Source organism: Apostichopus japonicus, chromosome 3, assembly GCF_037975245.1.
Source record: "Apostichopus japonicus isolate 1M-3 chromosome 3, ASM3797524v1, whole genome shotgun sequence".
NCBI classification, from domain to species: Eukaryota; Metazoa; Echinodermata; class Holothuroidea; order Aspidochirotida; family Stichopodidae; genus Apostichopus; species Apostichopus japonicus.
In genome coordinates this window covers 2,555,796-2,568,757 of record NC_092563.1, presented here as the reverse complement: position 1 = coordinate 2,568,757, position 12,962 = coordinate 2,555,796, and the positions used below count along the sequence as shown (strand labels likewise).

Here is a 12,962-nt window from a genome sequence, read left to right as displayed (position 1 = left end):
CTGTCAATTTTTGGAGAGAAAAAATTTGCTTATTAGTCCACCCGCATTTTGTTTTTTTTTCTTTTCAGTAAAGTCACAATTATTCAACTGAACTGCCTAGCACTGATGAATGCACTATGTATGAAAGCTCCTCCAGAGAAACATGAGGTAAATGTGTTATCCAATTTAAAAACATTGTTGTAATGTTTATTGATATTGGTCCCCAAAATATGTTAGAAATACTAAGAAATATGGGGATTCATGCTTACATTTCTTGTGCAACAACTGAATATTTATCCCCCTACCCCTCCACTTTTATTGTCAAACTTACCCATCTGAGTTTGTTTCGTAGTATTGATAATTTTTTTACGTCAGAAGCTGTGTATGTAAGGGGTACAAAGGAAGCATGAATTGTTATCTGATCAGCACCAAGGAAAAATTCATTGTTAACTGATCACCACCAAGGAAGAATTAATTGTTATCTGCTCGTCATAACAGGGAAGAGAATCCATACAAGTATAGACAAGATGGTTAAAAAGATAATTGGTATAATTTTGAGGCTTAGGTATCGAGAGCCTCTGAAAGCCACCCCCCTCCTCCACCCGAGGACAATTGACATGAGGCCTTCTAGTTGCACACTTCATTTCCTTCAGTTTTTGTTCATCAAAATGTGAATATATTATTATTTATCCCACCTCCCCCCCATTTTTAAAAGTTGTATTTTTCCCCTCTCTTCTTCCCTCAGAGGTTTGAAGCAAGTCTCACCTCCAAAGAAATAAGAACAGTGATCAATGAGGTATGGGCATGAAACACACATAGGAGGATGGATTTAATATTATGAAACACACATAGGAGGAAGTATGTAATAGTATGAAACACACATAGGAGGAAGTATGTAATAGTATGAAACACACATAGGAGGAAGTACTTAATAGTATGAAACACACAAAGGAGGAAGTATTTAATATTATGAAACACTCATAGCATGAAGTACATAATATTAAGAAACACAAAAAGCATGAAGTACTAATGCTATGAAAGACATAGCATGAAGTATGCAATATAATGAACTCACATAACATGAAGAATGTAATAGTATGAAATGGTATGAAATACATAGTATCAAGTATGTATTATTTTAACACACACACATTATACAGTACATAATATTATGAAACACACATAGCAGGAAGTACGCTATAAATGAAAGTATGTAATATTAAGAGGCATACATAGCATAAAGTACAAAATATGAAACATAGCTTTGGTGTACTGATGTTTTCTTATAACGTATGATTTTATTGTATTTCAGTGCAAGTGAATTATTGTGTGCATTGTATTAAGCCCATCCAAAAACAAAAGAAATAGAACAAGAACAGCAAACTGGTTGACAAATTTGTTTATTCTCTTCTTTCCCGTCACAGAAAGTAGTCCGTGCTCCGGCGATAGGAACTGAGATGTCCCATCATCTCTATGTCTTCCAGCAATTGACCTTTAACCTCTTAGACAAGAGGATGAAGGCAAAAGTTGACCTCAATAATGAGGTATGTGACTACTAAATCTGCTTTGTTCTTTTGCTCCATTGTGTAAATGATGAGTTTTTGTTCTGTTTCTCCATCGTGTGAAAGTTTATGGTGGGCCTGACCTGAAACTTTCAATGCATTTAACTTGAATCATGTATTTATTTATGCAGGCTTTTTGCAGGAGATACAGTCCCCTTGATGTTCTGTTACTCCACGAGTATAGTATTCTTTCTGTACTCTCTGCTACATAGTGGGTTTCAATACATTTAACTTTCATGCATTTATCTATGCAGGCTTTTTGCAGGATATACAGTCTCTTTCATTTTCTGTTCCTTCCATGAGATTAATATTCTTTCTGTCCTCTCTGCTACATAGTGTTTTTCTCCTTCATAGCATTGTCTTGATCTGACATTACAGCAGCTGGTTTTGTTTCATAATCCAATTAAATAGCCTTCAAATTTACATATCTTACATTTCACAAAGGATTTCTATCAAATATTGGCTGCATTCTTTGTCAGGATAGTTATATAAGTCTATCGTGTTGAGTATTCAAGTCAGTGCAATCAAGTGATAGGAATGTTGTACGTCTAAAGGTCTTGTCTGTTAATGTTTATCTATCCAAATTACTATAGAGACTCTGATGCGTTAGTCATCTGCTGTGAAGGAAACGATAAGCTGGTGGGGTGTGGTGGTGGTTGGGGTGAATGGGGGAGGGGGGTAGTGGGAGGTTTGCACATGTCAGGGAAGGAGATAAAATTTTGTCGCATATGTCTCTTCTTTTGTTCCTCACTATGTATTGTACTGGGGTGTTTTTACACAGCAGGAAAGAGTAAACTTGCAACAAGAACCACCTGCTTTATGGTGACTTTCGCACTATGTATTGTGCTCCAGTGTATTTACACAGGAGGAAAGTGTAAACTTGCAACAAGAACCACCTACTTTATGGTGACTTTCTCACTATGTATTGTGCTCCAGTGTTTTTACACAGGAGGAAAGTGTAAACTCGGAACAAGAAAAACCTACTTTATGGTGACTTTCTCACTATGTCTTTTGCTCGAGTATTTTTACACAGGAGGAAAGTGTAGACTTTCAAAAAGAACCACCTGCTTTATGGTGACTTTCTTGATGTATTGAGACATTGTTTATGACATTAAAGCAACATTGCTGACAATAGGTTTTGTGAAATGTAACATTGCAAAAATGAGGTCTGTCTGTAAACCTTGACATTAATTTATTGCATGTAGTTGTGGAATAGTTTTTTAAGGTGCTTTTAAGATGCCAAAATATTTTCATGTTCACTATTAATAGCTGTAACAGACCCACCCTCTTTGCTAGTAATTTATTTGCATATGCCACCGTCACCATTGTTACTTTTATTTATTTTTTATTATTTCATTGTTTTTTTGTTTGCTTTAAAAGAGGGTCCAGGAGATGATACTCGATTTAAGGAAGAATGCTTTCGAGGCAACTTCAGAATCGAAACGACAAGTTTTGTTTGCCGACGACTACAAGAAACTTGGATTTGCTGTAAGTGAAATCATTCAGTATAAATGTTGGTTAAACCGTATCTGCGGCTTTTGGATTCATTGGAGAAATTTGAATTCAGTTGTGATTATGTTACGTGAATATGCCAATACCCTTCATGGATATGTATTCAGGTTAAAACTAGTTGAGAGACACTTTTGTAACGATTGTCGAAATGACCTTCCAACGTACCTCACAATGTAAGCCCATGTAACCATGAACTGCTTCACTCTGATACTGATTGTAAACTTGGGTAAGTGTTTAAATTTAGCTCTTACTGGAAGACGGAGGAGAGTGACTGAGCTTCACTTACCAACAACTGTCAGCAATGATTCGTGGCTTCCACTATGTTATGTGATCGAGAGAGTCTATTAAATGCAGGGGATGGACACCTTGAAGCCTTGAAAAATAAACACATGAATTTTATCGTTAACAGTCATGACTGTACCTGTGTATTTTACTATTGCTTTTTGACAAAATTATCCAAATTATCTATCTGTCCGTCCGTCCCTCTCTCTATATCCTTTCATTTGTTTGTCTGTCTATCTATCTATCTGTCTGTCTATCTGTCTGTCTATCTATTAAACTATCTGTCTGTCTGTCTATCTATTTGTCTATATATCAATCTGTCTGTCTGTCTTATTATCTGTCTGTCTATCTATTAAACTATCTATATATCTGTCTATCCATCTATTGTCCCTTCCACAGAATCCACAGAACCCGGGAATGGATTTTGCGGAGGTACCGCCAGGTCTCCTCGCCCTAGAGTGCATGTCTTACTTTTCCAATTCACATACTGAGAATTATGCTCAAGTAAGTCAACAGTTTAAACCTGATTTTCAGTGTTTAATGCTCATCTTTATCGATTGTGTTTGTGTTTACTATCCATGTGTTTATGCTCCTGAATAGTTTTGCTATCAGACTCGGTGTGTAACAACTCCTTTTCTGGTTCAGAGCCTCTTTTGATTAGCTACATAAAATTCCAGCCTTCGGATTTACAGTTCAAGAATCCAGATGGAAAAGAAAGGTTACCATAGTTACACTGTCCTAGACAATTTATGATCATAAGCCTACCACTATTTATGCTTTATTTCAGTATCTCCAACGAGAAGGATAGTGATACCAATTTATCGTTAACCTACCTTACTGACAATACATTCTGAATTTTATGTTAACGACTAGTAGTCCACCAGACAACCTACAAAGCTCATTTTGGTTTTATCAACAGAAATTAAATTAAACAATTTTGTCCTGCCACATATGACCGGTATGCATGGAAGTAATGAACATTGTCATTGAAATATTAAAGTGTTATATTGCATACTTCCCGCCATACATAAGTGACATATGAATGGGAATATCAAAGGAAAACATCAACAACATCTCGAACATGAAACTCTCAGAGACTTTTCTGGATAAGCAAAGGGTGCATCGTGAACCAAGCAATTGTTGAATTTAAATAGCACTCACAGACAGACCTACAAAGTTTAGAAACTATATTTGTTACTATTTGTAAAGTAATTGTTACTGACTATTCTGTCATTGTGATTTTCATGGTTAGAAAGTCTTGTAAGACTTTTGTCAAATTACATTTGTGTTTTGGTTTTTTGTTGTTAACCTGGTTAAATCAAAATTGTTAAACATTATCATAAATTTAGTTTACATTTCCAAACACATGTCTACGTTCATATGAATATATGCTGATACTCAAAGTGTTCCGCCTTGTTTTAGTCTAATCTTTTCACATCTTTCTTCTTTCTCGTGAAGGTAGTACATGAAAACCTAAGCAGAGGTACAGAGCATCAGTGTCCATTTGCCAAGTCCAGCATTGCTCTGACCAAGACCCTCTGTGAAATACTCTCTGTAGGTGAACTGCGTAAGTAGCTTCAAGAAACATTTATTCGATTTTCCGTAAAAAGTGGTATAACGTTGCAATTTTGAAAGGAAAATAAATTAACATGAAGTCACAACTCAAGGACCTTGTTTGATTGTTATCGCCAAACAAATAAATAAATAAATAAATAAATTGAATAACACAGATTTTTTTTTTAGCATACTCTCAGTTCTTTCCTTAGAGTACTATTAAAAGTGAAGCAGGCAGTTGACTGGTTTTGAGGTGCAGAAATATCTAGTTTAACAATTCATTAACTCTCTGTAAACTCATCAAAAAGAGAATGCTTGGTAGAAGAAGGTGCTCATCCATATTCATCACATGGACAGGGTTTCAGCTGAGCTTCTGTTGGTTGGCTTTCTAACGGTTAGCTCAAATCAAAAAACCACCGACAAAGTTCCAATAATATAAATTTAGATTCACTTTGACTTTTGTTTTTAGCAATGGAAACTAAACAGGAGTACCATCCCATGTTCTTCTCGACGGATAAAGCGTTTGAAGAATTCTTCTGCTGGTGCATCAAGCTCTTTAACAAGACCTGGAAAGAAATGAGGGCCACATTGGAAGATTTCAAAAAGGTATTGAAATGATCTGATATTAAACTTTTTAAGAAAGAGGACCTTTATTATCAAATGTGTTGGTAAAAATATTACATCTTGTGCCTCACAGATTTATTTCATAATGGTCATGATCAAGGTTTGTTAGAACCTTTTGACATGAACCATGCCCTTGGACCTCACATCATTTCTCATGTCATCATATCTTGGCAGTAGCAAATCCCCAACGGTTTCTAGTTTGTACGTTTGTATGTTTTGTACAATTACTGTTTAATGTTATTGATCTATTTTAATCCATTATTTTCCATCTTTCTTTTTAAGGTCATGAGTGTGGTCAAAGAACAAATTGACCTGAGTCTAGGATCAGATCCGAAGCCAACCACGATGGATCAGTTCTGGAACGCTCTGCAGACTCGTTACACGTACACTCACATCGTAAAACTCAGACAGCAGGCCAGGTGGAACAAAGAAGAAGGCAACTCCCAGGCTAGACCAGTTCTGTAAGCAACAATAACAAATATATTTCACAGTTTTGCCCCTACACCCCTTTTCTTTCAATGTAAAAGCAGCAGCTGCATAATACATAATGAGAATGTCACTCATCCTACTGGGTCTGTACTCATCCTACTGGATTTGTACTCATCCTACTGGATTTGTACTCATCCTACTGGATTTGTACTCAGCCTACTGGATTTGTACTCATCTTACTGGATTTGTACTCATCCTACTGGATTTGTACTCATCCTTTTGGATTTGTACTCATCCTACTGGATTTGTACTCATCTTATTGGATTTGTACTCATCCTACTGGATTTTTACTTATCCTTCTGGATTTGTACTCATCCTACTGGATTTGTACTCATCCTACTGCATTTTACTCATCCTACTGGATTTGTACTCATCCTACTGGATTTGTACTCATCCTACTGGATTTGTACTCATCCTACTGGATTTGAACTCCTCCTTCTGGATTTGTACTCATCCTACTGGATTTGTACTCATACACTGGATTTGTACTCATCCTACTGGATTTGCACTCATCCTACTGGATTTGAACTCATCCTTCTGGATTTGTACTCATCCTACTGGATTTGTTCTCATCCTACTGGATTTGTACTCATCCTACTGGATTTGAACTCATCCTACTGGATTTGTACTCATCCTACTGGATTTGTACTCATCCTACTGGATTTGTACTCATCCTACTGGATTTGTACTCATCCTACTGGATTTGTACTCATCCTACTGGATTTGTACTCATCCGACTGGATTTGTACTCATTCTACTGGATTTGTACTCATCCTACTGGATTTGTACTCATACTACTGGATTTGTACTCATACTACTGGATTTGTACTCATCCTACTGGATTTGTACTCATCCTACTGGATTTGTACTCATACTCTGGGCATTTTGGAAGTCTGGTGGTGTACTAGTGTAGGGTTAGGTACTATTCATATGTGAACTTAGATTCTTGTATTCATACCAAGTGGGGTGGTGGAGTGGTGGAGTATAAATACTTGTAGTCTTGGACTGGTACTTTCTGACTGATACAGTCTTCATTGTTCTGTAAAAAGTCTGCTGCTTAGCTCAGTCGGGGAATGAGCTCAGGAAGATTATATAATAGTTAGAAGGTTGAGTCAAGTCAAATGATAAGAATGGAATCAGGTGAAGTTTCTGTTGATATGAGAAGAATAAAATATAATAACTGAGCAATAGATTTATTCTCCCTCTCTGAGAATCAGTTGTTAATTCAGATATGTCGGTGAAAGATATTTTGCAGCCTGTCACGTTGTGACAGGACTGTTATGACAGCAACAGCAGAATACAGAATCCTTTGAATGAGGTTGTCTCCATCAATATTTCATTTCTTTTTCAATTCATCATCTTGAACTCAATATGGAGTTTCCTATCGGAAAAGTTAATGACAGATGTATAAGTATTGTAAGGCAAGAACTCTATTGTTGTTCCTTGCCAGTATCTTGAGCAGACATTATAAGACAGTAATGCCACAGTGTGCCTCATCTTGAGTCCTGTGGAGAAGCCATTTCAAATGCAAAACTATACCTTTTAAATTGTCATCAGTTTTTACTTTGGAAAGAATCAAAATGCCGCCATTATGGTGAAGCGAAATGGTAATCATCAAATTTGAGAGCCTAGAGCTTCAAGACATGTTTTCATGATGGAATGTGTTCCTTGTGTTTCAAAATACAGCATCCTTGCTCTTTTAAGGTAGTAACCTTTGTATGAACTCGGTGGCATGCAGGGGGCTCAGTCTGAAAAACGGTTGTGGAACTCTGTGATTCTAGATTTCCAACCTTATTGGGTGTTGAATCCTTGGGATGGGTGGTTCGGTGTCTTGTTCGATGTTAACAGGTTTGAACATGTCTTCAACTCGCTCTCTGAACAGTGAACTACGAGAGCAGATCAAGCCAGAAATTCAGGAATTAATTAAGCAACAGAGGCTGAATTACCTAGTGGCTGGAACAAGATTCAATCGTCTACGACAAGCTGGTAAACTATCCGGTGAGTCTGTTCTTTGTGTATAAACAAACTGGGTACAGTATAGTCTGGGGAGCAGTGTTTCCTCTAAGAAATTTCCCATTGAGTCAAAATGGCTAATATCTGAATATTTGACTCACCACCGTCCTGGGGGAGGGGTCTAAGTGGAGGAGTAAAATGGGCAAATTATTTTATTGAACCAAAAACACAATCCTCCAATGTTTCGTGACTCTTCACGATGTTACATTTTGTCGACAGTATTAGTACCAGGGGCGTAGTCAGGATTTTCAAAGTTGTAGGCACGACTATCTGAGCGGAGCGCCACCATCGGTTGGCGCGGAGTGTACAAGAAAATTTTTGGTTTTACAAACCCCCCAGATGGCCGGAAACGGCCCTTCCCGAGTGTTCATTCTGGTTCCCTGGCCTCTTGGTAACTTGAGACACCTCATTCAATATCACTTTTAAACCCAACAAACAAACGAGTTAAATAGTACGTAATTCAATACTACATAATATGTAAATTTAAAATTAGCAAGGTACATGTACAGAGTAAGCCAGTAACAACAGGCAACAAAGTGCTGCAGCTCTATAAAGTCTGTTAATCAACGATAGGCTTATTTGACTGTGGAATGTTTCTCAACTAAAATATTATCTGCGTAAACAGGTTCTTAACTAGATGTTAAAAGACTGACAAGATCGGATCCTAGTCTTTTTCAGCGGGTAGAGTGTTGATTGAAACGGCACGCCATAAAAATGACAGCCTAAATGAAAGAAGAATAGGTCACCTAATTTAGCCATATTCTTGCTAGGTTCATTTCAATAGGTTTTCCTGTCTAGAATCTCAAACTCGTCCAGTCCAATGTCTGCTTTTTAAATTGAGGCATGGAACCATGAGCTTTATTTAAACGATGATTGCTAAATAATAATAAATTAGTTCGTTGCACATTACGCTTTATTTTTACAAGCTAAATTTGGCTCAAATAGGTCCACTTTGCAATGCATGGTAAGGAATTAAGATTTGGCTTTGGGGGGCTATTTTGGAAAATGAAAAGTTAAAAACGCCCCCATTAATCAGACCCGTCAACTCTGCCGGTTTTACTGGGAGACTCCCGGCTTTTACCCAAATCTCCCGGCCTCCCGGTTTCATATTCTATTCTCCCAGTTTTTTAATGTTTCATCACTTGCGACATTTCTGAAAATAGCCAACAATGAGTCCTATGCTTAGTAATTCCCCACACTAACGCTGAACAGTAAAGGCTATTCAGTGTAGTTCGCAAGAACAAGACAGACAGTCGGTCATGTCTCAAGCTTGATGGGACTCTATCTAGCATACTAGCCATGAAGTCAGTACCCAGAGTCCACTGTTCCCTGTTTCAAATGGAAGCCTACTAAAGAAACCCTGTAGAAAGCGAAGCAAGCTGCTGTAAACTACAACAAGAAACACTGATTGGACGATTCTCTCACTGTATTGCATAAGTAGACTATACTTAATTAGGAGTATTTATATCATTTCAGTTGAAAATTACTAACCTCCCTATGTAAAATACAACATTCCCTCTTTAAGACATAGCACATACCTTCCAAACAACTGCCAATTTCCAGCAAATTGAAAGTTGTTAGCAAAACTACGGAATATTATTTTTTTTTTGGCAAACCGATGGTTAGGCTACATTTCCCATTGACTTAGTGTGGTTGTTAGGCTAACATGTGGTCGAAGGTTGCAGTATTTCATGGATATTTTAGTTCTAGCTAACTGCGTCACAATTTCAGCGAATAAAGATATGCTTAAGCTAGATTTTCCCGTTGACTACCTGTGTTGTTCGGCTACCATGCGTGCGACAACAGCAGCAAGGAAAGTATGTAAACAAAGCTACGCAAACTTCGCAAAGTATTGTTATTATTTTTTTTTTTGCAAACCGATGTTTAGGCTACATTTCCCATTGACTTAGTGTGGTTGTTAGGCTAACATGTTGTCGAAGATTGCAGTTTTTTTTTGGATATTTTTTATTTTTTATTTGCGACACAATTTGAGCGAATAAAGATATGGCTAGGTTAGAGTTCCATGTTGACTTTGTGAGAAGTTAGGCTACCATGTGATCGGAGATTTGTGGGGATTTTAGGTTATTGTCGCTGGTACTGAAATTGCTTAGTGGAAGCCGTAATTTGCCAGTGACTGTGCGAGAAGTTCCCGTTGATTGTGCGCGACCCTCCCGCACTGCTTCAAATTTGATGCGGGATTGTGAGAACTGTTTGTGCGATTCGCGCTGCTACTGCAAACCCTAGCTAAAGCAAAAGCATGTCACAATTAAATTTACACAGACACCTGATATTACGAGGGCGATTTTCTTATATTTCTCTTTTCTTTTTCGCCCTCGCAATTGTGCTTTCGGAGGGCTTTTTTAGCACTTGCTAGGGCGACTCGCCCGTCGTCCCGCTTATTTCTGACCCTGTTGCAATGTAAGCAAGCCTATACAGATATTATATTTAGTATGCTGGTAGTGCGAACCATCGTAGTGTAGGCAATACATCAGTGCACGTTACGTTATATAATTTAGCTTTACAACCATCGAGCTAAATCTGCGTGACTGTATAGAAAAACATAGCTACGGTAAAGTTAACGATCGCTAATTTAACATTTCTGACGATAAATTGGAAACAATTTAAAGTAATAATTTCTTCACTTCAAGTTGTTCTGAACACCATGCCTTTTGAAACGTTCTTTTTTTCTATTCACACTGGATAAAATTCAGGAGAAAATGAAACCCTCTTTTTTATCTCTCTCTCTGAACGCCAGTGCGTCAAATCGGCAAACCATTGCGTCAAAATCGCGTCATAGCGGCTTAGCGGAAACACTGCTGGGGAGAAACCCTTCGAGTGAGGATGCAGTAGACAAATGTCATCCTTCTGGGTTGTGTTGTGCGTATCATGGTTACCATATTTTATTTTCCACAATGCATTCCACGAATTGGTGCTTGAAAAAATTCCACAAAATGATGTTTGGTTAAGTTTTGCAACAAATTTTGGACAAAAAAAGGAAAAGAGAAAAAAGAAATTGTCTACTGTACGAATTATCCAATTTTTTTTTTACATTTTTTTAACAAGTGAAAATTTTCTTCATTACTTGACTTGTCCATCTGGCATTTACTGGTTACAAAATCTAGTTTGAGAAAATATTATTTTGAAATAATTTCCATCAACTTGCATATTGATAGTGGCAAATATGTGTGATGTCAGGGATACAATCTGATTCCATTGTGCACAAATTCTGGTGGACTTCACATTAACCATGCTCTCTGTGATCAAATGGGGGGAGGAGGCAGGAGGAGGGCAGGTTGGGGTCGCGTTCACAGATAGTTTGGCTTGCAGTCTCTCAAGTACTTAAAAAAGTACTTTGGACTATTCTTTTTTCGAGAATGTTTGTCATTTGTGTAGTGTGCCTTTAATAGCAATATAGACCTTTACAATGTTCATTGTCATATTTTATACTTTTTATCTCATCTCCCTACATGTAATGTAATTTGGGTGATGATATATTTTACTGCACATCAGAAATATGAGGAAGTGAGTGTGTGAGTGAGTGTTTAAGTCCTGCCAAGTTCAAACTTGGTGGGTAGGTGCCTGACCATGTAAACTTGTGCCTGCATGAATGATGACGTCAAAGTTCAAGAAACCTAAAACTTGGTGTTTAGCAAATTTCTGCTTGTCAATATATAGGAAAAAGCCATTAAACCACATGATATGTAGAGAGTAATAAGACATTTTAAGATAGGACAAATTTATGTGTTTCCAGGTCGGGGCAATTGAGGTCAAAATGGCCTAAATTGTGCGAAAAAGTGTGTCCCAAACTCCTCACAGACTATGTCCAATCAAGTTCAGATTTGGTGGGTAGGTGGCTGACCATGTAAACTCCTGCCTGCGTGATTGGTGACGTCAGAGGTCCAAGGTCAAGAAACCTACAATTTGGTTTTTATTATAACCATTTTCTGCATGTCAACAAGTCGGAAAAAGTCATACCACATGATATGTAGAGAACGATGAGATGAATGTTAAAATAGGACAGATTTGTAAAAAATGTAAGTCAGAGGTTAAAATTGGCACAAATTTGATGTCTTGCAGGAGGCAACAGTGACGGTCTGGTAATATCGTTTTCTACTAAGCTTTAAACTAAACTTACTGTTAAAAAAAACTGGATTCTAGCCTATTAACAAAGCTGGCAATCACATGCATTCAGAAGTAACCCAACAATCACTTCCATCACGGAGGAGATGAGAGATGTGCGACTCCATAAACTGCCCTCTTGTTCATCTTTCATAATATGTCAAGGTGATAGGGGAACAGGCCAGGTTGATAAAATAATTTTAAATCTTTTTCCTTCATTTTTGCTCCAGATCGATTCTGGTACTGTAGACTTTCGCCAAATTACAAAACACTCCACTACGGGGACATCCAAGATACATCCTCGACGCCAACCATTGAGAGTCTGACTGATAAAAGTAAGCATTTTGGATTCCCAGATTACAGGAGGGTTTCGTTGCTAGGAAAAGTCGCAGGGATTTCACTCGAAAACCAACATTTATAAAACATGAAAGAAGTTGGATCAAGTATTTTACCTTCCATAAAAATGACAAAAGATGAAAAAACTATTTTAAGTCAGAGGGCATTCTGCGAGGTTTGTAATCACATAGTTACATTCGCACTGTAAGACAAGTTAGACTATTTGAGAATCGACATTTGAAAAAGTGTGAATGTATCTTTGTCTTCTTAACCAACCATTTTCTTAAATTTTTGACATTTTTGTCTTGTTTTCTGCCCATTGAATTTCATCAACATGGGAAGGTTGTGGAATGAATTTAGCTGTGATAAGAATTTTTTAGAAGACCACTTAACATATCCTTCTGGATTTAAAAAAAAAAAATGTTTCAAATGTCTGTATCCATCATGGACCATCAAGTCTATTCTATGCAACACACACAAGTTAATGTCTCC

General features: G+C 37.3%; 1 protein-coding gene across 1 annotated transcript in view; it reads left to right on the top strand.

The window, feature by feature from the left end:
* LOC139959934 (engulfment and cell motility protein 1-like) overlaps positions 1-12,962 on the top strand; it is a 36,074-nt gene that overhangs the window by 7,932 nt on the left and 15,180 nt on the right. Inside the window, exons 8-17 of the mRNA XM_071957880.1 lie at positions 69-147; positions 725-775; positions 1,404-1,523; positions 2,922-3,029; positions 3,735-3,839; positions 4,794-4,902; positions 5,359-5,495; positions 5,796-5,974; positions 7,885-8,000; positions 12,365-12,469. Coding sequence (XP_071813981.1) covers positions 69-147; positions 725-775; positions 1,404-1,523; positions 2,922-3,029; positions 3,735-3,839; positions 4,794-4,902; positions 5,359-5,495; positions 5,796-5,974; positions 7,885-8,000; positions 12,365-12,469 — 1,109 coding nt within the window. The remainder of the gene's footprint in view (positions 1-68; positions 148-724; positions 776-1,403; positions 1,524-2,921; positions 3,030-3,734; positions 3,840-4,793; positions 4,903-5,358; positions 5,496-5,795; positions 5,975-7,884; positions 8,001-12,364; positions 12,470-12,962) is intronic.